Source organism: Dama dama, chromosome 4, assembly GCF_033118175.1.
Source record: "Dama dama isolate Ldn47 chromosome 4, ASM3311817v1, whole genome shotgun sequence".
NCBI lineage: Eukaryota > Metazoa > Chordata > Mammalia > Artiodactyla > Cervidae > Dama > Dama dama.
The window spans coordinates 41,956,975-41,983,413 of record NC_083684.1 but is presented as its reverse complement, the minus strand read 5'-3'; the positions used below and the strand labels follow the sequence as shown (position 1 = coordinate 41,983,413).

At 42.2% G+C, this 26,439-nt stretch overlaps 1 protein-coding gene and 1 pseudogene across 3 annotated transcripts in view; one reads left to right on the top strand and one right to left on the bottom strand.

Moving 5' to 3' along the window:
• Nucleotides 1-24,285, bottom strand: part of WWP2 (WW domain containing E3 ubiquitin protein ligase 2) — a 140,697-nt gene extending 116,412 nt beyond the window's left edge. The window contains exons 1-3 of one of the 3 annotated variants that reach the window (XM_061138851.1): nucleotides 24,179-24,285; nucleotides 9,046-9,130; nucleotides 359-506 (exon numbers count right to left, since the gene is read on the bottom strand). In XM_061138851.1, coding sequence (XP_060994834.1) covers nucleotides 359-506; nucleotides 9,046-9,115 — 218 coding nt within the window. In that variant the 5' untranslated portion in view covers nucleotides 9,116-9,130; nucleotides 24,179-24,285. Of the gene's footprint in view, nucleotides 1-358; nucleotides 507-9,045; nucleotides 9,131-23,882; nucleotides 23,947-24,178 lie in introns of those variants that run through there. The other 2 variants (XM_061138849.1, XM_061138850.1) reach the window with 2 other exon arrangements.
• Nucleotides 5,342-5,403, top strand: LOC133055310 (U6 spliceosomal RNA; annotated as a pseudogene).
• Nucleotides 24,286-26,439: the final 2,154 nt, after the last annotated feature.

Below are 26,439 nucleotides of genomic sequence, written 5' to 3'. Positions count from 1 at the left end.
AAACAAATACTTGATTCATCACATCCAAGCAGACCAGTCATTCCTGTAACTTAAAAGAAGGCAGAGAAATTATACTGCTGTCATCTTAGAGATGAGGAGGGGACCTCAAAGAGGAAGACAGTCACAGATACCCTTCCCCACCCCACCCCCACCCACCCCCACCCAAGCTGACCCTGTAACCATCTAGCAAACAATGAATGCTCTGTGAGCTCGATGATGTAAAAACACCTAAAGAGAAGGTGCCTGGGTACCCAAGGCAGAGGACTAGAGGCTGATACACAAAATCTGGATCTCCCACAACCCCCATCTTGACCTCTCCCGGAGGAGCTGCATTCGGAGAGAAGGGGTTTTCTCTTACAAAATGATGATCTCGTTCCACAGAAGCTCGGAGCTCCCAATTCGCTTTCCAGTCTTCTTGGTCTCGCTGGGAAGTCCATCCACGGCCACTTCCACAAACGAGTTAATTCGAGGTTGACGACTATGCACCTTGGGCTTTGCTGACACCACTGGCCGGGAAAGACAGAAAAAGTCAAGGATGAGTCAGAGGGCTCCCAACTGCCCCCCTGTGGCACATGTTCTCCCTCTTTTTTGTTGTTTCCTTTAAAAAAAGAAATTTTGCTTTTTCCTCATTCTAAAAAGACTTTTTTAAAATGTGAGGATATAAAAATACATATAGCACAAGCAAGGAAGATAAGGGAAAAAAAAATCACTCTTAACCTGAAAACACTGGGATGATTATCATTAAGTGATATCAGACTTTTTCTGGACTTTCATCTCCTATGTCCCTAAATCCTTAAAAACTCCTCTCCCCCCAAAATTCATTTCAAAAGCTACAACCTAAGTCTGTTTATAAGGATATGCCATTAGTGAACTATTCTTCCATTTTTGAATAAATTGCCTCCAACTTTTGGCTCAGGGAAAACGACCACAAATGTATAAAGTATCTGCATGCATTTCTGAGTATTCTTCCAAAGGATACGAACATTTTTTAAAGTTCTTAAAACCACTCAATTCCTTTCTAAACCCACGTAGATACCCATTAGTACTATAGGAACATATCTATTTCACCAAACACTGCATAGCACTGAGCACTGTTTTTTTTTTTTCACTCTTCGCAAATCAAAAAAAACAGCATAAAGATAACAGCTAAGAGTTAATGAGCACTTATTACAGATACTATGCTGTGCACATGTTATCTCACCAAATCCTTACAGTGAGGCAGGAAATAACATCATCACTCCATTTCCCCCCATGAGGACACAGGCTTGGGGAAGCTAGGTCACTTCCCCAGGCTACACATTCAGGAGCTTCGAGCCAGGATGTGCCTCTGGCTGCCTGACTCCACACCATGCCGTACGTCATGACCGGACTTTGCTTATTTGTTCTCATTTGTTTCTTCAGTCACTAGCCAGATTGAATATTTTTCCCATATACTTGTTAACCATCTGCATTTCCTCTTCTGTTCACTTCCTTGTGTGGCAGCATTTCTGATGCTCACATGGTACTGGCTAGCCAGGGACTCAGTACCACCTAAGCAAGCATATGCCCAGGGCTGGATGCTAGACTAGCTCCTCTTATACTATGTATCAGTCACAGTGGAAACTCCAGGTCACTAGGACAAAACCCATCTACCTGGCTTCTACCCTATGCCCCAAACCAGAAGATATAACTGACGATCCTCACCAGTGATGACAAGACTGCCTGAGCTCCCACCAAAAGTTAGCACCCTTCTCCCTCCCAGATCCTTCTGAGGGGTGGCAATCCTTTAAGGGTCCACAACCCGGGACAGGGCAAAGCCACCTCTGATTCTCTCCTAGCAATCCTTGTCCTCTCCAGGTCCCAGAAAACAGGAGAGAGAAGTCAAGGAACAACAGCAACGAAGCTGTGGTGGGGTTTCAGAAGCAACAACGGATGGTCCTAGGAAAAAAGGTTATAGTACTGGGAAATGTGGCCCAGAGTGGGAACATGAGACTACTACGCAGAGATCGAGGTTAACTGAGGCCACCTAGCGGGATGAGAGTAGCTCTGCATGCAGACCCTTAAATCTAAAAAGAAAACAGGGACTACTGGCAGAGTCCTACCATTTAGAGCAAGACAGTTTCTTTGAAATCAACAAGTTCAAGCCTTTTATTTAACAGTTGGGCCAACTAAGATCCAGAGAGGTAAGACAATGTAACCAAAATCAGAGAGCTACTCAGAGCAGTGCTCAACCTTGAACCAAGTCTCCCAGCTCCCGGGCCAGTTCTGTGAACTCTGCCATCAGGCTTCCTTTTGGCCCTTGTTTTTTTGTTTGTTTAAATATTTATTTATTTGGCTGCGCTAGGTCTTAGTTGCGGCACGTGGGATCTAGTTCCCTGGATCAGAGATGGAACCCAGGCTCCCGGCACTGGGAACACGGAGTCTTAGCCACCGGACCACCAGAGAAGTTCTGGTCCTTGTTTTTTAGTATTTACTTAAAAATATATATATATATACACATATATATATAAAATGTGTGTATATACATATATATATAATTTCAGACGTTTAGAAAAGTTGTGAGACTAACACAAAGAATTCTTATAAACCCTTCACCCAGAATCACCAAACATTACTTTTCACTGTATCTGCTTTATCATTCTCTTTTTCTCCCTTGATTTTCTCTCATATACATACTCATTTTTAACTAAAACAACCAGTCTATCCTAAAGGAGATCAGTCCTGGGTGTTCATTGGAAGGACTGATGCTGAAGCTGAAACTCCAGTACTTTGGCCACCTCATGCGAAGAGCTGACTCATTGGAAAAGACCCTGATGCTGGGACAGATTGGGGGCAGGAGGAGAAGGGGACGACAGAGGATGAGATGGTTGGATGGCATCACCAACCTGATGGACATGAGTTTGAGTAAACTCCGGGAGTTGGTGATGGGAGGCCTGGCGTGCTGCGATTCATGGGGTCGAAAAGAGTTGGACACGACTGAGCGACTGAACTGAACTGAACTGAAGACTGAGTTGTAGACACTATGCCCCTTTAGTCCTAAATATTTCAGGCTGTCTTTTCTAATAACTATGACATTTTCTAACAGAACCATAGTACAATTATCAACATTGTACTATTATCTATTATCTAAGGTACTATTATCTAAGGTACAGACATTATTCAAATTTTGCCAATTATCTTATTGATGTCCATTATAGCAAAAGAGAAAAGGAAAGATTTTTTTCTAGTCCCAACGCAAGCTAAGATCACATAGTGTGCTGCTGCTCCTGCTAGGTCACTTCAGTCGTGTCCGACTCTCTGCGACCCCATAGACAGAAGCCCACCAGGCTCCCCCGTCCCTGGGATTTTCCATGCAAGAACACCAGAGTGGGTTGCCATTTCCTTCTGCAATGCATGAAAGTGAAAAGTGAAAGGTAAGTCGCTCAGTCGTGTCCGACTCTTCGAGACCCCATGGACTTCAACCTACCAGGCTCCCCCGTCCCCGGGATTTTCCAGGTAAGAGTACTGGAGTGGGGTGCCACTGCCTTCTCTGTCACATAGTGTAGTTAGTGTTTTTACCATGAAGTTTCCAATTTACGGAAAAACTGAAGAAAAATAATAGCATACTCTTCACCAATTGTTATCATTTTGCTACATTCACTTTTTTTCCCCCTCTCTATGACTATCACCAATGCTACCCAGAGAACCTCTACAATAATGAAAATATCCGCTCCATCACTGTTCAATACACTGCTGCAATATACACATGGCTACAAGGCACTTAAACTATGCTAGTGAGACTGAGGATTTGAGCTTTACATTTTATTTAATTTAAATTTTAATGTAAATAGTTATTTGTGGCTACACTTCCTAACCTATTGGATAGCACAAGATACAGATGTAAGACATCTATGTCTGTATGTGTACGTATATACATATATATCCACACATTTTAATTTTTTGGTAAACTATTTGAAAGTAAGTTGTAGACTTCATGACAGATCAGCCCAAATTACTTTCAGAAAGCAACTGCTAACAATAAGGACATTCTCCCACCCCAGCGCTACCCCACTGTTATCATACTTAAAAAAAATGTACAGTCACTCCCTCCTTCATTTGATATCCATTCCATATTCAAATCTCCCCAATTATTCTAAATATATTTTTAAAGCTGCTTTTCCCCCAACCCAGGATCCCATCAAGATGCATAAATTATTTTCAGTTGCTGTCTCCTTAATCTTTTAACACCGAGAATGCACTCCCTTCTTCTTCCATGACAATGATTTTTAAAGACTTCCGCCAGAGGTCTCATAGAACACACTGAATCCTGCATTTTTCTGATTGTTCCCTCGTGGTTAGATGCACATTGAACATTTTTGTCAAGAATACTAACCACGCAGGTTCCTGAATTTCCTGAATCCTGAATTAGCCAAGTGAGTGAAGTCACTCAGTCGTGTCCAACTCTTTGCGACCCCGTGGACTGTAGCCTACCAGGCTCCTCCCTCCATGGGATTCCCCAGGCATGAATACTGGAGTGGGTTGCCATTTCCTTCTCCAGGGGATCTTCCCGACCCAGGGACCCAGGGATCGAACCCGGGTCTCCTGCATTGCAGGCAAACGCTTTAACCTCTGAGCCACCAGGGAAGCCTTAACCACGCAGGTTAGGATGTAGATTTACTGTATACACCAGGCAATCCCCTTATTGGGGATGCTAATTTTGATCCTGTGGTTAATGTGGGCCCAGTTTGCCAGGTCACTTCACTGTAAAGATACATTTCCTTTCAATAATTTATAATTAATTAATTTTGAATGTTTAAAATGGTATTTTGAATGTTTCTTGTTCTTAAAAGATAAGTCAAAATAAAGGTCTCACATTCATCTACAGTTTATTTATTCACTATTTGAGGAAATATAAAATGCCAGTTTCTTACACATGGAGTCAAATCTTCACATGGCATTTAAATTTTAAAGTTAACAAATAAGGTAAAAATCACATATTTCCAAAATGACGTCCCTGAAGAGCTCTTAGGAAGGCAACAGAAGAGAGGGTGGCATATTATCCTTCAATAGATTCCAAACAGCCAGATTTTTGCTTTGCTGTGCTGTTTTTGCTGTTCCTTCAGCTAAATATCAGATAAAATAGTTGGCTTACATTTGAGGGCCTTGGTGTCTTTAAAATTAGATTTTAAAACTCTACGACTAGGGGAAGGGTAAACTGGGAGACTGGGATTGACATATATACATACTACTATATATAAAAGAGATAACTAATAAGGACCTACTTATAGCACAAGGAATACTACTCAATACACTCTGTAATGACCTATATAGGAAAACAATCTTTAAAAAGAGTGGATAGTGCTCACATTAGCAGCCCATATACTAAGATTAGCGTGGCCCCTGCACAAGGCTGACACGCAAATTCATGAAGCATTCCATATTTTTTAAATCAGATGACACAAATAGATGGAGAAATATACCATGTTCATGGATTGGAAGAATCAGTATAGTGAAAATGTGTATACACAAAGCAATCTACAGACTGAACACAATCCCTATCAAGCTACCAACAGTATTTTTCACAGAACTAGAATAAATAATTTCACAATTTGTATGGAAATACAAAAAACCTCAAATAGCCAAAGCAATCTTGAGAAAGAAGAATTGAACTGGAGGAATCAACCTGCCTGACTTTAGACCATACTACAAAGCTACAGCCATCAAGACAGTATGGTACTAGCACAAACACAGACATATAGATCAATGGAACAAAATAAAAAGCCCAGAGATAAATCCATGCACCTATGGACACCATATCTTTGACAAAGGAGGCAAAAAATACAATGGCAAAAAGACAATCCCTTTAACAAGTGATGCTGGGAAAACTGGTCAACCACCTGTGAAAGAATGAAACTAGAACACTTTCTAACACCATACACAAAAATAAACTCAAAATAGATTAAAGATCTAAATGTAAGACCAGAAACTATAAAACTCTTAGAGGAAAACATAGGCAGAACAGTCTCTGACATAAATGATAGCAAGATGCTCTATGACCCTCCTTCCAGAGTAATGGAAATAAAAACAAAAACAAACAAATGGGACCTAATTAAACTTAAAAGCTTTTGCACAACAAAGGAAACAATAATCAAGGTGAAAAGGCAGCCTTCAGAATGGGAGAAAATAATAGCAAATGAAACAACTGACAAAGAATTAATCTCCAAAATATATAAGCAGCTCATGCAACTCAATATCAGAAAAATAAATGACCCAATCAAAAAGTAGGCCAAAGAACTAAACAGACATTTCTCCAAAGAAGACATACAGACGGCTAAGAAACACATGAGTGATGTTGACATCACTCATTATCAGAGAAATGCAAATCAAAATCACAATGAGGCACTATCTCATGCTGGTCAGAATGGCTGCCATCAAAAAGTCTACAAACAGTAAGTACTGGAGAGGGTATGGAGAAAAGCGAACCCTCTTACCCTGCTGATGGGAATGCAAACTAGTACAGCCACTATGGAGAACAGTGTGGAGATTCCTTAAAAAATTGGAAATAGAACTGCCAAACAACCCAGCAATCCCACTGCTGGGCATACACACTGAGGAAACCAGAACTGAAAGAGACACATGTATCCCAATGTTCACTGCAGCACTGTTTACAACTAGGGCATGGAAGCAACCTAGATGTCCATCGGCAGATGAATGGATAAGGAAGCTGTGGTACATGTACACAATGGAATATTAAAAAAAGAATGCATTTGAGTCAGTTCCAATGAGGTGGATGAAACTGGAGCCTATCATACAAAGTAAGTCAGAAAGAGAAACACCAAACAGCATATTAACACATATATATGGAATTTAGAAAGACAGTAACAACGACCCTATATGCAACACAGCAAAAGAGACACAGATGTAAAGACCAGACTTTTGAACTCTGTGAGAGAAGGCAAGGGTGAGATCATTTGAGAGAACAGCATTGAAACACGCATATTACCATATGTAAAATAGGTGACCAGTGCGAATTCGATGCATGAAGCAGGGCACTCAAAGTCAGTGCTCTGGGACAACCCAGAGGGATGGGGTAGGAAGGGAGATGGGAGGGGGGTTCAGGATTGGGGACACTCATGGCTGATTCATGTCGATGTATGACAAAAACCACCACAATATTGTAATTAGTCTCCAATTAAAGAAATTAAAAAAAAAAAAAGAGTAGATATATGTTTATGTATAACTGTTATGTTTATGTGTTGGTTTATGAAACCAACACAACACTGTAAATCAACTACACTCCACTAAAATTTTTTAAAAATCTCTAGGACTACACGATGGAGAGGCACAGAGAACTAAGGCAGATAGAGGGAACAGCAGGCCACAGTTCCCTAATTATACCTGAGGCTCCATCCATGAAATACATGGGAGGAAGAACCACCCACAATGTTTAAGTTGCTGTTTTTATCCTTCTCTCTTTCCCCCACCATTTTCCTGGTCGGTATTACCAAGTTCCTATAGCTTAAGTGCATGTATGATGAGATGCACCTGTATTATCAAGTGAGTTCTCGCCACACTAGTGAGAAAATACACACTGGGGAAAGGCAACAGAGAAACCTTTAGAAGTCAGTGTGTTGTGTTCCTGAGTAACATGGCCCCAAAAGAGGGACCTCAGGATATCGCAGGTTTCCATGGGCAGGCTTCTGTTTTGACCTAGTCCTGCTAATTACTAGATAAGGCAGTACAAACTGTAATCTCAAATTCAAAACCCTGGCAGTTCACTCTAATCCTTCTCCCAAGTGCCACAACTAAGACCCTGTGCAGCCAAATAAATGAATATTTGTAAAAAAATAAAATACAGGTAGAATGTTAAATACTACCAGGGGCTGAGAAGAAAAAGATAAAGTAGCAAAAAGAGGAGAGACATGAAGAAATCAAGATGGGGGTCTTCAGATGGGGGAGTCAGGGAAGGCCTAGTTGAACAGGGTGACTTTGGGGTAAAGACCTGCAGAAAGTAAGGATATAGACCAGGTAGATAACTGGGTCAAAATGGTTATTTCACTCAGAGAGGATAGCAAGTGCAAAGGCCTAGGGATGGAAGCGTGCCTGGCAGGGGCCATGAATAGCAAGGGAGGTCCACATGGACCTGTGCGTCTAGCCAGAGCGGAGTCAACGTGGAACAGAAATGAGGAGTGGCAGGGGTCGTATTACGTGGGACCTTCAACTTGTACACTGAATGAGGGAAACAGTCCTTGATATGTTTGAGCAGAAGAGTGACAGGAGCTGGCTTCCATTTTAAGGAGATCACGGGTTGTTGCGTGATCAACAGAATGAAGTGGGGCAAGGGGAAGAAGCAGAAAGCCGGGTTGGGAGGCTTCTGCCTTAATCTAAGGTGGAGATGATGCCAGCTGGTGGGACAGTGGGGGAGGTGAGAAGTGGCTGAACATGGCCCCAGTTTTGAGGATAGACATAAGCAGATTTGCTGAAAACAGGATTTTGAGAAAAAAAAAAGAAATCAGGAGGTCAGTTCCAGGCATGTCACATTTTGGATGTTTACTAAGCATTCTGGTGGAGATGACAAATGGGCTACTGGATATACAAACCTGGAGGTCAGAAACAAGGCCAGGCTGGAGGTACAAATGTGGCAGTAATCTTATTATTGGTGACATCTTAAAGTGATAAGGTTGGATGAGCTCACCAAGGGGATGAGCGTAGATAGAAAAGAGCCCTGGGGAGGGAAGGAACTGCCATTTTGTATAATTCTTCTGAAAAGTTCCTTTTTTTCCTTCTTCTGCAAGAAGTCCAACTTTAGGGGACTTCCATGGTAATTCAGTGCTTAAGACTCCACACTTCCAACGCAGGGGGTGCACATTCGATCCCTGGTCAGAGAACTAAGACCCTACATGCTGCGTGGTACAGCCAAAAAAAGTTTTAATTTAATTCTTTAAAAAATTAAGAATTCCAGCTATAATATGACAACCCTGTAAGGATGAATAGTTTTGCTCATAAGCCAAGATGTGGTATAATTCCACCTCTTTCCCAAAGATGGGGCTGGGCCTTAAATGATAAACTTCATACCGTGCCACTCACCTTTCAGGATAAGCTGAGACTTCTCAAAAGGCAGGGCCACCCCTGCCCGGCTGGAGCTGGCAGATGCCATGTCATCACCAGGACACTGAAAGACACAGCAGCAGATTAGAGGACATCTGATAAGAGACTGAGGAACTGAGCTCAATCTTAATATCTGAGTTTAAAGAGACAGAAGCAAGAAAATAGCAACATCCAAGCAACTGCAGCCATCAGCAGCCATGCTGCTTCCGGCCGAGTGATGTCTGTCTGTCTCTCTTGCAATGACTACTGAATCTGGTAGGACTTGGATGAGCTGAGGACACAGCACTGCTACATCCGAGTCTTAAGGAGGGAGAGCCTAAAATAATATCTCTATAAATAAAGTCACAGTTCAACAATTAAAAAAACAAAAGTAGGGGAACTAAGATCCCACATGCTGCAGGGCAACTAAGCCCACACGCCACAACTACTGAGCCGGTGAGCTCTAGAGTCCGTGGTCCACAAGAAAAACCTGCCTGCCACAACTAGAGAAAGCCCATGACAGAGAAAGCCCATTTCACAACAAAGACCCAGTGCAGTCAAAAATAAATAAATGGACAGAAGCTTTTAATAAACATTTCTCTAAAGAAGATATACCAATAAGTGTGCTTATTGGACAAGGAAATGACAGGCCAGGATTCAGTCTACATCTTCTGATTCCAAAGGCCCACAGTTATTCAGTTGACTACCCTGTGATCACCTGCATGTGCACATGAACCAGGCCAATGAGCACACGAAATAATTCTTGATTGACAACATCAGCCATAAGGTACACCCATCACTCCATCTTGGCTAGAAGCAGAAGTCTATCTTGCCTTCTGAATGGATCTTTTTACTCATATATAATTGCATAACATCGTCATTTGGAAAATATTGGTTCACTGAGGTATGTAGATAGTCCAAATGTTGACATGTTTCATCATACTCTATCCAAAAAAATCCCATTTGTGAATGTCACCACTGATCTCATCAGACAAGTTTTTGAGTGCTGGGAAGCTGTCAAGCTTTTTGTGGTAGATGTAAGGGCTCCAAAATTTCTAATTTTCACTTAAAACTCATATTTTATCATTGGCAACAAGTACTGTCAGTTGTTTTCCTTGAAGTGACAGGCTCACTTCATTCATCTTCAGGAAAATGTCTGCCAAACTCCCAAATCTATTAACATTAGTTTGTCTGTTGATTTTTTTACAAAGCAAAAATGGTATTTCATAAGAAAAGTAACTATATAATTCAGCTCTCGATTCAGTCATACAAGTGCTTTTTTTCAACACAGCCATTATACTCTGGTACACAGGAAAAGGTGTTTTAGGCATATTTTCCATTTTCATCACACAGAATATTAGTCATTTTACTGCTTCATCGAGCACATTTTCAAGTGAAACTGGCTTTTTCTTTCCTCTTTATTGAGTGGGTCGTGGTGAGGAACACAGTGGCAGTAGCCTGGGCTGGTCACACTGCCCTGATTCACACTATGGCACCAACATGTTCACTGACCTTTGCTTTTGCACCATAAGTGCCAATGTGTCACAGTGAAAGAAGACAAAGTTATCATGAGAACAGCTTTGACCCTGCAAAACCCTAAAAGTCATGAGGGGCCACCAGGGGCCTGAGGACCACACCCAAGAACAGCTACTGTAAAAACACTATGACCAGGGCTTCTCTGGTGGTCCACAATGAAGAATAGCCCCTGCTCACTCTTGTGCAGCCTGTGTGCATCAATGAAGACCCAGTACAGCCAAAAATAAATAAATAAATCTTATTTAAAAACCAAAAATAAAAATGACCCAATTCCATTCCTTTATCTGGCTGAGTAATATTCTATTTGTAGAGCCATGGATGGACCGAGAGGCTGTCATATAGAGTGAAGCAGGGCTAAAAGAGAAAAACAAATACTGTATATTAACGCATATATATGGAATCTAGAAAAAATGGTACAGATGAACCAATCTGTAAGGCAGGAATAGAGACGAGGACATACAGAGCAGATGTGCGGACATGGGGTGGGGGGAGGGGATGAGCTGGGAGACTGGAATTGATACACTGCTACATGTACAACAGATAGCTAGTGGGAACCTGCTATACAATACAGGGAGTTCAGCTCAGTGCTCTGTGCTGACCTACATGGGTGGGATCAGTTCAGTCGCTCAGTCGTGTCCGACTCTGCGACCCAATGTACCGCACCACGCCAGGCTTCCCTGTCCATCACCAGCTCCCAGAGCTTGCTCAAACCCATGTCTGTGGAGTTGGTGATGTCATCCAACCATCCCATCCTCTGTCGTCCCCTTCTCCGTCTGCCCTCAATCTTTCCCAGCATCAAGGTCTTTTCTAAGGAGCCAGTTCTTTGCAGCAGATGGCCAAAGTGCTGGGATGGAGGGGGTCTAAGAGGGAGAGGATATATGTACACATAAAGCTGGTTCACTTCACTGTACAGCAGAAACTAATACAACATTGTAAAGCAATTATACCCCAGTTTAAAGAAAGAACACTACGAGATTCCGATTCCATTCAACATCATTTGTACCTTCTTTCATTCTATTTGTATCTGATCTCTTCTCTTAACTTCCTCTCCTGAAGAGCTGTTTAGCCTTAAAACGTGGTTATGAATGCACCACATTATTCTAAGAATGGAAGTCCTTTGTATGAGAATTAAATGTAGCTACAGCTAAATCACATTGACTTTGACATTTTCCACAGATGAATTCTATGCTTCAAGATTTCAGCAAAAACAAAACAAAACCATTTGCCTACTTTATGAGATATATCCAGTCCAAAAAAAATTTTAAGGGGCCAGTTGTTTCTCTAGGCTAGTCTGTAACAGGCATTTTTACTTCGATCTTAAATGTAAAGCAGCAGTGGAAACTTCTGGAATGTTATGGGTAACATACAGGAATACAATACTGCAACTATTCTTATCAAGACTTCTGGAGACCAGACATTCATGGTACTAGACCCAGAGGAATCGGGTGGAGAGGGAGGTGGGAGCGGGGATCGGGATGGGGAATACGTGTAAATCCATGGCTGATTCATATCAATGTATGACAAAACCCACTGAAATGTTGTGAAGTAATTAGCCTCCAACTAATAAAAAAATAAATAAATAAAATAAAAAATAAATAAATAAACCCAATAGTGAATTCTCAATCCTTGTCTTAGATGACCTGTTGGCAGCTTCAGACAAAACGGATGGTTGACTCTTTCTTCCTTTAAATGCTTTCTCCTCTGGACACCACACCTGCTTGATTCTCTTTCTGCCTCTCAGGCTGCTTTTTCTCAGCCTCCTTCATTGGCTTCTTCTCTGCTCCTGAACCTTCAACCACCCGTGTATCCCATAGCTTAGCCCTTGCACGTCTCCCCTTGGTTATCTCAGCACATCTCATGGTTTCAGCTACCATCTCTTTGTGAATGATCCCAAATGGCTGTGTCCAGCATGAATCTCACCCTTGAACCTCAGGTCCTCTTGTCCATTGACAAAATTGAGCTTCTGACATCTGCCCTCAATCCTGTTCTGTGTCTCAGTAAATGACAACTCCTTCCATCTATACTTCTGGAAGCAATGAAAATTCAATGGTATCTGGCAAACTCTGATTGAGTTAAAGATGCATCCTGAATATTCATTGGAAGGACTGATGCTGAAGGTGAAGCTCCAATACTTTGGCCCCCTGATGCAAAGAGCCAGTTTATTAGAAAAGACCCTGAGGCTGGGAAAGACTGAAGGCAGGAGGAGAAGGGGACGACAGAGGATGAGATGGTTGGATGGCATCACTGACTCAATGGACATGAGTTTGAGCAAGCTCTGGGAGATGGTGAAGGACAGGGAAGCCAGGCGTGCTGCAGTTCATGGGGCCGCAGAGAGTCAGACATGACTGAGCGACAACAACAACAACTGTACCTCCCAGGATTCCACCCCTAGGTATATGCGGGGGGCGAAATCTTCCAACCAGTGCAGAAGAAACCATGTTTCGAATGTTCAACAAGGCAATGTTCCTAACAGCAAACATTTGTAAATAACCCAAATGCCCAACAGTGAGAGGAAGGAATAAATTGTGAAATAGTTATAAAATGTGATGCTATATACTTCTTGAAATGTAGGAATTCAGCCTTCACACACAAACACCAAGCTATAATACTAGAACTAAGACGAAAAAAAAAATTATCAGCATACCAATAGGACAATCCCATTGGTATACATTTGAACCTACACCAAACAAGTGTGTCTACTGTTGTGGACACACATAAATGGACTAAAAGTACAGAAGCATGGATGCGAAGGAACCACATCAAGCTGAGGACAGACTTTACCTCTGGAGGAGCAGAGGAGGGAGCAGGGGAACTGGCGCGAACAGAGACCAAAGGAACTTCAACTGTATCTGCCACATTTCATTCTTTAAAGGAAAAAGTATTGAAGCAAATATGGCAAAATGTTAATATTCATTAAATCCAGATGGTGGCTTTTATGACTGTTTGTTATCTTATTCTCTGAACCACTTCATATGTTTGATCTTTTTTCATAATTTAACAGTAATTTTAAAAAAGAAAAAAAAAGAGGGTATCTTGAGTAATGAAGGAACGATTAATGATTGTAAATTAAGCCTCAGGGCTTTCAGTAACAGAGTTCCAAGCACTAAAAGTTGGAAATCCATTATTTGTAGACTTTAAAAAAAAAAGAATAATTTAAAAATCTTTACATCTACTGAGACTTGTTTTCTCCTAAAGCAACTCGACTGAGTGTAGTTTTTAAACTAGCTTGTTCTCCCTGAGCTTTAGCTGTTTTTAGCCTTTGGATGGAACTCGAGAGAATTGTGGAGGATGAGACTCAAAAAGCCCTCTCATGTTATATTAAATGGGAGGAAGACCAAACCTCTTGATCTATACTTCATGGCCCAAAAACAAAATCAATCAGATAAATTCCAAAGGCAGCTCAGAGCAAAACCAACAGGGAAAGCAGTAGAAATAGATAAAACCACCGTGTTTTCTTTCTCTAATGCCTTTTATAATTACAGTCCACTGTTTACTAACAATAACTCATGTTATTTATGCAGGGCTTTGTCTGTCTCTCCAGATCCATTAGCAAGATACCACCCTGACACTACAAGGTAGGTCTCGAACTGAACCTTTTCAATCCATGTATAAATACAAATAACCATCACTATTGAAGGATGTCAGATCCTACCCCAAAGTACCTGCAATTTCTGTCTCAGGGCCCCATGTTGAACATGGTTCCAGTGGGCATGAGGTCCAAACTCCTAACACCCACTTTAGGAAGCTTATGAAACCTGAAATCCAGATTTTACACTTCGCCTGTCTAAGCAACGCAACTAAACAACTCTTTACATGCTCAAGTAAATTTTTCCCCTGCTAATAATGATGAAAGTATTTGCATTCAAGTCATTCCCAAGAAAACTGAGTTAGCATAAATGTGGGACAGGCAGAGGGAGGAGGGAGAACATGCTAAAATATGACCAAAGGTTAAAGATGCACAAAGAATTTCATTATTCAAGGGAGTGATGGATTTATTGGGAGAAAAAGAGGGGAGCTGGAACTAAGTGTGGTAGATCTACCCACATTTCCTTAAAAAATAAAAAACATTGTCTTCTGAACTTCACCTCTATGTAAATCTCAACAAGCACTTTTTAAAATAAAATATAAAATAACAGAGTAGAAAATATAAAAGTATATCATACATAAAGGAAAGTATTATTTCATAAAAACTGTGTTTAGGGACTTCCCTGGGAGTTCAATGGCTTAGACTCCACATTCCCAATGCAGGTAGGTAGGCCTGGGTCCAAAGCCTGGTCAAGGAACTAGACCCCACATGCTGCAACTAAAAATCCTGAGTGCTGCAACTAAGATCAGACGTAGCCAAATGAATGAATAATTAATTAATTAATTAAACACTTGTAAAGGTCACAGCCCAGGGACAGAGACCCATTAAGAGACTCAGATTTAAGGAATTCCCCAGTAGTCCAGTGGTTAGGACTCTGTGCTCTCACTGCTGAGGGCCCAGGTCAGGGAAGTAAAATCCCACAAGTCATGCAGCCCAACACGAACAAAAAAACGAGATTCAACCATGAAATTATAAAATGCTTTCTCTCCCCCACATTCTGCCACTATATCAAGGGTCCAAAATATTAATAAGAACAGTGGATTACAGTTGAGAGGTAAAAGGTATATACTCTATTTAAGAAAAAGTTCTTAAGGAGGACCAGAGACACAAGGGAAACAAAAACAAGGATACTAGCATATTATGAGCTTCAGGTACCTTCAGTTACTTCAGTCATTAAATACAAGCCAACTCCAAGCCAGATTACACAAAATGCCCAACTAGATAAAAGCCTCTTCACTCACCCCAAGTCTTACTAATACATCATGCCTGGCTTTCAACTAGAAATTAAAAGCTATACTAAAAGGCAAGGAAAAATAGTGTGAAGGGACAAAGCAAGCATATAATTAGACTCAGATATGACATAGATTTTCAAATGATCAGACAGGGAATTTAGGATAACTATTATTAATATCTTAAGAGCTCTAAGGGAAAAAGCAGACAACATTTAAAAACAGAGGGGTTAAAAAATAAGAAAGTAAGAAAAACAGAGGGGTAATAGTAAGCAGAGACATGGAAACTCTAAGAAAGAATACAAAGAAAATGCAGAACACGGTAACAGAAATGAAGAAGGCCTTGACAGGCCCATGAGTAGCCTGGACATGACTGAGGAAAGAAACAGTAAGCTTGGAAAGAAATTAACAGAAACATTCCAAACTAAAATGCAAAGAGAAAAAAAAAGAAAGAAAAAAGAAAAAACAGAAACTGCCAAGAACTGTGGGACAGTTTTAAAGGGTATAAAATACACATAACTAAAATACCAGAAGAGAGAATGGGGCAAAAGAAATATCTGGAGTTACATGGCCAATAACTTCCTAAAATTAATGACATACACCAAACCACAGATCCAGGAAGCTCATAAGAATCAAAATACCAAAGTCAATTTGACTTTTTAAGACAAAAATCAAAAATCAAAAAATAAACTTAAGGCTGATTCATATCAATGTATGACAAAACCCACTGAAATGTTGTGAAGTAATTAGCCTCCAACTAATAAAAAAAAATTTTTAAAATTTAAAAGTTAAAAAAATAAATAAATAAACTTAAAAAACAAGAAAGAAGAGAATGCAATGGGATATTTACAGTGTTAAAAGGAAAAACCCACCAACCTAGAATTTTCCATCCAATGAAGTTACCATTCAAAGTGAAGGAGAAAAAGTGATACTCTCAAACAAAAACCTGCTCTGCAAAAACTGCTGAAAAGAAGTTCCTTAGAAAGAAGGAAAATTATATAGGTCAGAGACTTATATCTACACAGAGGGAAGGGCGTGCATGCATGCGTGCATGTGTGCACACGTGCATGCATGAATGCCCAGTCATGTCCGACTCTTTGCAACCCCATGGACTGTAGCCAGCCAGGCTTCTTTGTCCATGGAATTTTCCTGGCAAGAATACTGGAGTGGGTTGCCATTTCCTCCTCCAGGGGATCTTCCTGACCCAGAGATCAAACCAAGTCTCCTGTGTCTTCTTCATTGCAGACAGAGTTTTTACCACTGAGCTACCAGGAAAGAGCACGAGAGAAGGAATAAATGAAGCTCCACCTACTGGCTTCTTTATACAGTAAAAGATGGGCACTGAGGGAAATGGCATGTATGGGGAGGCAACGCCAAATAGGAAACAAACAAGAGAACTAGAGAAGGGACAAGAGGTATGGGGGAAAACGAAGCAGTGACAGAACACAGGGATTTGGTGGTGGGAGCTGGAAATAAAGTTTTAAAGGTTGCAGACAAGGCAAGTCTCGTTGAGAAGGGGGTTTTCCCTTCCGAGCAAAGATCTGAAGAAGGGAATAGAGGATATCTGCCTTAGAACATGCCAAGCAGACAGGGGCTTCCCTAGTGGCCCGGTGGTTAAGAAACCACCTTGTTATGCAGGGATCTCCCATGCCATGGAGCAACTAAGCCAGAGCATCACAACTACTGAGCCCAAACACCACAACTAGAGAGTCTATGCGCAGCAACAGAAGACCCTGCATGATGCAACTAAGACCCAAAGCAACCACATAAATAACATCCCAGGCAGATAAAAGGGCAAGAACAAAAGCTCTTGAGATGATACCCTGTCTTCAGAATGTAAGAAACAAAAGGGGGCCAGTACTGCTGGAGGGCGGAGAAAGAGGAGGATGATAGTGGTTAGAGATGTGACTGGAGAATTCCCTGGCAATCCAGAGGTTAGGACTCCGCACCTTCACTGCTGCGGGCACAGATTCAATTCCTGGTCGGGAAACTAAGATCTCACATGCCTCAGGGCAACTATTGAGCTCATGCTCCACAGCAATAGAAGACCAAGTGCCACACGGAAGAACCAGCACAATCAAAATAGAAAAAAATTTCTTGACTTGACCTGGACAGAATACAGAAGTGAAAATGTATGGTTGACTCTTTGTTTTTGTTGAAATATAGTTCAGGTACCATAAGTTCACCCTTTTAAAGTGTACAATTTGGTGAGCTTTAGTATATTCAGAGAGTTGTACAACCATCACCACTATTGAATTCTGGAACATTTCCATCACCCCAAAAGAAACCAATAGTCACTGCTCACTCATCTTTGCTCCCCTGTCCCTATCCACTAAACTCTTCTGTCTCTTTGGATCTGCCTATTCTGGATATTTCAAATAAATGAAATCAAACAATATGTAGCCTTTTGCATCTGGTTTCTTTCATTAGCATAATGTTTTCAAGGTTCCCCACACTGTAGCAGGTATTAGTGTTTCATTCCTTTTTCTAGCTGAGTAACATTCCATTTATAAGAACAGACTGCATTTTGTTTACCCATTCATCAGCCAATGGACAACTCAATGTTTGTGTTATTAGGATGGGTTGATTCTTATGTTGTTGCAGTTGGCTGGGCCGCACGACTTGCAGGATCTCACTTCCCTGACCAGGGATTGAACTCGGACTACCACAGTGAAAATGCCAGTCCTAACCACTGGAATTCCCAGGATAGGTTGATTCTTGAAGCATGGGTTCATAAAGAATCGGATACAACTGAGACTGACACTTCTCACTTAGCATTGGCAGATTTTGGTATCTGCAGGGGTCATGGCAGGGGGCTATAACTGTCAAGGGCACCTTCAGCAAGAGGGCATCTGGCCTTCTGACTGTACCTCTTCCAAACGCCTTTGATTCAACCCAACCAGTCCTGAGCCAGAGTCAGTCTTTCAACAGATGTTCACAGACCCCTGGTGAGCCCCAGGACTGTGCCAGACCCTGGAAATACAGAACGCCATGAGGCCCCTGCCCTTTGGGACTCAGATATCTTGATCTAAGAGACCCCCATTAAATAAATCCTCAGAGAGCTTTTGGCAGGAGAAAGCAACCACACATCAGATTTAGCAAGTGACAGTTCTTGCAGTGTCTGAAGTACTTGATTATTCTTATCACCCAACTTCAGCAAGAACCTTTTAGACCAGTAAGTAAATCTTTTGGAAACAGACTACTTCATCAGTCACTAGCCACCAAGTGGCACTGAACAAGTTACTTCTCATCCTCTCGAAATTTCAGTTTCCTAGTCTGTGGCATGAACCTAATGATAGCATTTAATACTTACCTTGTAAGATGATCACAGAGAATAAACTAGTTCAGGTAAAGCAACCAGCAAGTACTACTGAGTGCTCTTTAAGGATTACTACAAGCTAAACATGTTCTTGATGTTGAAATTCCAGCTCTGAGATTCCTGAAATTCTTGACCCAGTTTTGACTCAAGGAACCACTGAACACTGATCTTGAGACAGAGGAACTGAACAGCAGATGAGGTAGGGAAGAGCAAAGACAACTCACCAGCACTAAGATTTTATTTTTAATTAAAAAATAGGTAGAAGGGCTTCCCTGGTGCCTCAGTGATAAAGAATCAGCCTGCCAGTACTGGAAACAAAGGTTTGATCCCTCGTCTAGGAAGATGTCACATGCCACAGAGCAACTAAGCCCTTGCGCCACAACTAACTAGTCTGTGCTCCAGAGCCTGCAAGCTGAAGCTATTGAAGCTACACACTCTAGAGTGCATGCCCCCCAACAAGAGAAGGCACCACAGTAAGAAGTCCACGCTTGCCACAACTAAAGAGTAGCCCCCACTCACCGCAACTGAAGAAAAGCCCACGCGGCACTGAAGACCCAGCACAGCCAAAAATAAATAAATAAATATTTTTTTAAAAAACAGGTAGAAACAGGCAGAGTTTCTTATTCATAAGTAAAGATCCACTCTGTATCCACTTCTTGAAAGATGTGGATGAGACAGGTCTGCTCAGAAGATTCCTCCTTTCCTCCACCCTCTCATGCTTTTCCAACATTAATGCTTCATTCTTGGCCTCTTCCTTCTGTCCAGCATTGAGTTCCCTTCCATCCTCCAAAGGCTCATCTTGAAAAGCAATCAAATGGAACTGAACTTGGCCAAAGGCCATCCGTACAAAGACCAAGCATATAAAAAGAGAGGGAGGGACAGGGGAGGTCATAGCATTGGAGGCACAGTGGAATTGTAAGTTAGTAATAAAAGAGACAGGGATGTTCCCTGGTGGCCTAGTGGTTAGGATGCTAGGTGTTCACTGTTGTGACCCAAGTTCAAACCCTGGCTGGGGAATTGCAAGCTGCACAGCTGGCCAAAATAAAACAGAGAGAGGAGACTGGAAAGCAGTTCCAAGGACAAAACAGAAAGCAAAAGGCATGGGTGACACAGAAAGAGGACCTGCCCTAGGTCAGGACTGCCAAGTCTTGATATCTGGTATTTTCCTGGAAGGAGTGATTCACATGGGGACTAGAAGCACTGAATGTTTGTTTTCAAGCTGCTGGGGGAGAAGCAGGAGCAGGGGACTGCAACCTTCTCAAAAAGATTCAGTTGGTTCTTTTTAAGAGAAACAAGATTTTCCCTTTTGTCCCTACCTCTCAGAAATTCAACAGTCTAAAATTGTCTGAAGCGACCCAGAGTCAATCAAAAGCAGTTTACTGACTTGATTCCAGTGGAAGCTGACGTTCATGCATCCACTACCACAGGTCCTGCTGACAGAAGCGTCAGACCTGGGTTCAGAAGGCCAAGATTCAAACACCAGCCCATCCACATCTTAAGTTACATCACCTCATGCATGGATCACTTCATCACAGAGAGGTTCTGTTTGTTTTAAATCTATAAAACAGTGGGATGCATGGCAACAACATGCATTCAATACCTCTTAGGTAGAACCAACATTTCCAACATTAAAAAGCCATTACCCATCCTTGCAGGTTGTCTGTCTCTTTCCCATCCTTCTTGGAGGTCTCTAAATTGGTTGCCAACCCAGAAAGCCCAACTAATTTCAAAACTGGAACTCAAATTGATTTTCAGCGGCGCTACAGAGACAGGCGCTTGGAAGAGTAGCCTCCTTAGGAAGAAAAGAAACCCATTAGTTTGTGGTTTTTCAAGAGAGTCTTTAGATGAAAAGTGAAAAGGAGAGAAAACCAAGCTCCCCAAGACACTGCAATGCTTAAAATACCTGCTAGTATAAACCAAGATTTTTGTTTCAAAATTTTAAATTATAGCACTCTTGGCTATGTATCCACATTACGCCATAAGTGACCTTGCCCAGTCTCTTCACCTCCTCATGCTAACCACTTCCACAGGTACATCCCCAGCCCAGCCTGACTCCGGACTTCCCTACTGAACTGCCCATGACACCATCACTGGACACTTCACAATCAGTGTCAACGAAATTGAGCCCCAGCCTTGTTCCTCCTACAGTCTTCCTGTTTCAGTTAGTGGCAATTCCATTCTTCCAGGTGTTCACACCACGAATTGCGTTGCCACGACTCCTTTCTTCCTTTCACGTCCCCTCCACACCCCCTGTTGGCGTACTTCAAAATAAACCCACGCTGAACTGCTGCTGGCCACCTCCATGACTGCCACCCACCCATCCTTCACCTGGATCATGGCAGGAGCCTCTAAACTTGTCTCCCTGCTTCTACCTCAGTCCTCTTTGCTTTCTCCACAAGGCACCCAGAGTTGAGTGTGTTAAAACACAGGATGAAATGTGTCCAATCCACTGCACAAAATCCTGCAGTGGCCCCAACTCACTCTGAGTGAAAATGAACATCCTCACAGTGGTCTGCGAGGTTCTCACAAACTGCCCATCTCTCCCTTTACCCCCAACGCCTCTCTGACCTCATCTTCATTCCTCCCCTTTACCCACCCACTCCAATCATACTGGTCTCCTGGCAAGTCCACCAGCCTGCCAGGGCTGGTCCATCTTTTGGGCTTTCGAGCTTGCTCTTCCCTCGGCCTGGACCACTGTGTCCCCACTTAGCCACTTGGCTCCTCTCACCTCCTTCAGATATTCACTCAACTGTTACCTTCTCAGGAAGACTTCCTAAGCATTCTCTTCAAAATTGCAATGCCAAGATTTCCCTGGTGGTCCAGTGGCTAAGACTCTTGAGTTCCCAATGCAGTGGGCCCAGGTTCAATCCCTGGCGAGGGAACTATATCCACACGCCCCAACTGAGAGTTCAAATACCACAACTAAAGATCCCATGGGCTGCAACTAAAGATCCTAAGTGCCACAACTAAGACCTGGTACCGCTAATATTTATTACTTTATTAATAAATAAAATTTTAATGACAGGCAACAGTCCACATTCTGCCTCCCTCCTTTATTAGAACATAATGCGCATTTTACTTGGTTATTTTGTTCATGTGCCTTTCACCACTAAAATTAAAGATCCACAAGGGCAGGGGTTTTTGCCTTCATTGTGTAACATAGTCCTGCTGCTCAGAATAGCACTGTGCACTATAATTTTTAATTTTTCAGGAAGCATTTTAAAAACTAAAAACAGAGGAAATTTCAATCCTATTGTGTTTAACCCAATAAACTTTAAATGCTATCATTTGTAGCACATAGTCATATTATATTTACATTATCATGTATTATAATATTTCTAAAAGTCAATTAACTATTTTGCCTTTTTTCTTCATACTAAGACTTCAAAAATCTAGTGCTGTATTTTATATTCATAGCCTAACTCCAGGGCTCAACACCGCAGAATGACCACCATACTGGACAATGTGATTCTAAAACAATGCCTGGCACACAGAGTGGGCACTTATAAATATTCACTGAATGAAAAAATGTTTTCCCAGGAAGAGGCAGCTATGGTATAGCACAGGATTTTCTAAACTTCAGTTACACTCCATGTTCACAATTTTTGCTGTAACCTGTACTAGCTTTCCCTTAAAATGTCATCCTTTATACACTCGAAAAAATATTTTAAAATAAAACTTTATGTCGCTTCTATAAATGGAAAAGAATGTGCTTAAGGATAAAATGCCTGGGCCTGAGTCCCTACTCAGTTGCTCACTACTTCCAGATTCTAAAGCAAGAACTTCACTAAGCCTCAGTTTCCTCATCTGCAGAATATGAACAATTCCAACCTTCACAGAATCACGGTAAAGATCAAATGAGATGCTGTCATAAACTCTTTGCAACTGCGAAAGTAGTCATTAAATGAAGGAGACAGAAGCCAACTCAAGCCTTATCTCATGCCCATCATTTTCACATGTACCAATAACAGAACATGGCAGGCACATCTGACAAGAGAAGACCGAGGACTCAGGTTCAAATCTTGTCCTCCACTTACAGGCCTGTGACCTTTAGAAACTCATTTATTTACCAAACACTTACCAAGTGCCCACAATGTGCCAGGAACTAGGTTAGTAAATAAGTCAAGTAAGATATGAACTCTACCCCTGAGGAATTTGCAGTCTAGCAGGGAGAAAGAGATCAGTAGATAAGAAAAAGCAAAAAATTGTCAAAAAAAAATCAAGTCATCTCTCTCAGGTCTGTTTGTTCATTGTGAGATGGGAATAACACCTTCCCAGCCTAACTCACGGGGCTGCCACAAAAATCAATTTTCAAATGTTTGTCAAGTACTCCAAAAACTTGAACTCATTATTCATTAGAAAAGTATTTTTTTTTCCTACTTGTAATCCAAAACGACTCTGGCTCCTGTTAATGTCCAGTTTACACATTCCCTCCAATAATACCACATCTGTGAAATTCATTCCACTTTTGCAAATGTTAGTAAACACAAAGAAAAAGAGGGGAACAGCTTTAGCACAGGTGTTTAATCTCAAAATCATGATCCAGGTCACAGTTCAGTCTTGCTACCTAGTTACAGTCCGTGGAGATAAGCAGTCCCATGGTAAAGCAAACTGAATAATTTAAACTGAAGAAAGAGGAAAAGTCATAAAGTAGTGTAGGTAGACACTGTCCAAGATTACCGCAGTATCTATATTGGTGAGGTAATGCTGGGATTAGGTCCTGCTCAACACCGGGGGTTAAAAGCCATTTTAAGGCCAGAGCAAAGTGCCCACACTCTGTTTTTAAGTCTAGAAGTTGATCTGATCTGAGCAAACCTCTAAGAAAGATGATCTGAAGGACTAGGTTCCCAAGAAGTGGAAACCCTACCCAAGCAGGACTGAGTGAGTGTGACGAAAGCAAGATGGTCAAGATTCTGTGATCCCCCCTGAAGTTTAAAAACTGAATGGGAACAAAATCAAAGTCTGAAGTACCAATCATTTCCAAAGAGTAAGAAAGGAAAAGACTCTCAGGTGAGGCTCACGCTGCATCTTCTTGCTAATCTCTCCTTTTTTCCCCACCATGTCACTCGCCCATTCTCAGGCGACCTACTGCAACTCAATGCCCCAAGTCGCCCCTTCCCCCTGCCCCGCTTCCTCCACAAAGGTCACTCCTCTTCATGCCTGGCACCTGTGATGCTTTCCCTTTCCCGGTCGACTTGCTGGCCGCCGCACCCAGGACGGCCTTCGCACCCACCGCGGAGCAGCCCCCGCGCACGGCCAGCGGCGCGCCCACCCCGCTCGGGCGGGAGTCGGGACACCCCTCCTCGGAGGCCGGAACCGCCGCGCCAGGCCCCTCCCACAGGAAGCCACCGCCCCCCGGCGCCGGGGCCGCGCCTCCCCCGGCCCACCCCGCGCCGCCCGTCGCCCCCGGAGTTCCCCGCGCCCCGGCGCGCCGGCTGCGTCCCCAGTACCCGCGCTGGCTACCTGCAGCGGCCACTGAAGCGGCGCCCAACTCCTCTCCCACTTCCGCTTTCCACAGACCGCACTCGGGCCAGGTCACGTGACCACGCGCGGTCACCTGACCCGGAAGAGGCTGGCCGGGCCTCAGGTGTGGGCAACCTTGGCCAGGCCCGAGAACCTCTGGCCAGAAGGCCTTCTTGTCCTTCGTATGTCTCAAAGTGGGAGGATTTTCACTTGCTAGATGGTCTCCCAGCAAACAAACTGAAGTCTCGCAGAGTGCCAGGCGCTTCGTTTACCCCTCCCATCAACGCTGAGGGCGGGTCTATCTTAGCCCCATTTTACAGGTGAGAGGAGGCGTTCAATCTATTAAGCCAGCAGATATTTATTGAACTCCTTAGGGGTAACAGACAAGATAAAATACAGAACGCCGAGTTAAATTGTAATTTTAAACAGCCATTAATATGGAGGTGTGCCCCCAAATATTGTCTGGTACAGTGCATATTTATAGTAAAAAAAAAAAAAAAAGGAAGACTAGTCGATACTCATATGTAATGGGCATCCTATGTTTTAATTTGCTATATCTGAGAACCCTAAGCCTACTATGTGCCAGGCACGTTTCTAGGTTCTAGAAACTCAAAAGTAGCTTTTGTAGAGCATCTGTTCTTGTGACATAAAACACAGGTAGAGAAGCTCCGAAACCTTTGCTATTGTCCATAAGATGCCCCAGCACACCAAACTAACCCCATTTCGATAATATATAGACTAGATAGAACTTTATGAATTTGAAAAAAAAAAAAAACATTTTAAGTCAGTATTCTTTACCGATGGTCAAGAACTTCAGCTTTGACAAACTGGATGAAGACTCAGTTTTTCACTTTCAATCACCATTAACTAAGATTAGTATTAATCACCTAATTAACCTTACGCACAGGGAGGCCTGGCGTGCTGTGGTTCATGGGGTCCCAAAGAGTCAGACACGACTGAGCGACTGAACTGAACTGTGCACTAATTATTCTGTTATTTTTAGTTCTTCCAGTTGGAGGGATCAGATATGCATACAAATTAAACCGGTTGAGCATTTAGTCTCTACTTTTCCCATCTCAAATCCATCCAGGAGATGGCCTTTTAAGGAGCTACAGTCCTCCCTTAACACCTTAATTCTTACAGTAATCCCATCTATAAAACTATTAAAATTTCTCTAGTAACATTCTCTAGATGGGAGTTGTACTAATTGTATTCTAGGGGAAGGCCTCTTTAATTTGGTGGCATTTGAGTAGGTGTTCACCAAAAGGAAAAAAAGGGATTAGGCAAGGCAGTCTCTCACTGTGGGTTAAAGGAGTAAAAGCGTAATATACATCCTGAATAATGGCAGCCCACTCCGGAACTCTTGCCTGGAAAAATGCCATGGACGGAGAAGCCTGGTAGGCTATAGTCCATGGGGTCACAAAGAGTCGGACATGACTGAACGACTTCACTTTTCTTTCATGAGGTCCCTACATGGTCCCTTCCACCCCTCACCTTTGTTTCTTTTATCTCATCTCCAACTGCAGTTTCGCTCAGTACCCTGCTTCAGCCACTCTAGCCTGAGGGTCTGTGGACTTGCTTTTCCCTCTTCCTGGAAAGTTCTTTTCCTGGGTAGTCAGTTGACTCACCCCCTCATCTCTTTCATATGTTTGCTTAACTGTCCCTTGCAGTGAAGCCTTTCCTGGTCACACTATTTAAAATCACAACTCATCTCTTCCTTCCCCTCCTACCGGTCCTTTCCTTTGTTTTTTCTCTCCGTATTTCCTCAACTTAGCACTATCTGCCTTTCACATGAATGTGTATATGTATAATCTGTTACCCCCTACAAAAAAATTATGAAGACAGGAGCTATAACCTAGCTTCCAAAGCAGTACCTGACTGATAGGAGGCCTCTTTAAATACCCATTGAATGAATAGACTTCATCAACTTTTACTGAGCACTGAACTGCTATAGGTCCTATAGGTCCTACAATATAGGAGATATTTTAAGACACATAAAAAATCTGAACTATGTCATCATGAAAGCACCCCAAGAAATTTAAAAAGAAGTTGAAATGTTCATTTAAGGAAAAAGGCTCTTAAAACAGTCGATGACTTCCAACCTACTTAAGACAACCAAGTAACTGCAATGCAAAGCAGAAGTAATAACTGCTCATTGAGGGCGAGATTTGAAATGTCTTAAGTATGGTGGGAAATAAGGGTCCAAATCTGTCCTTGGAGAAAACTCTGATTTGGGTAATCAGGACCAGTTTACAGAGGGA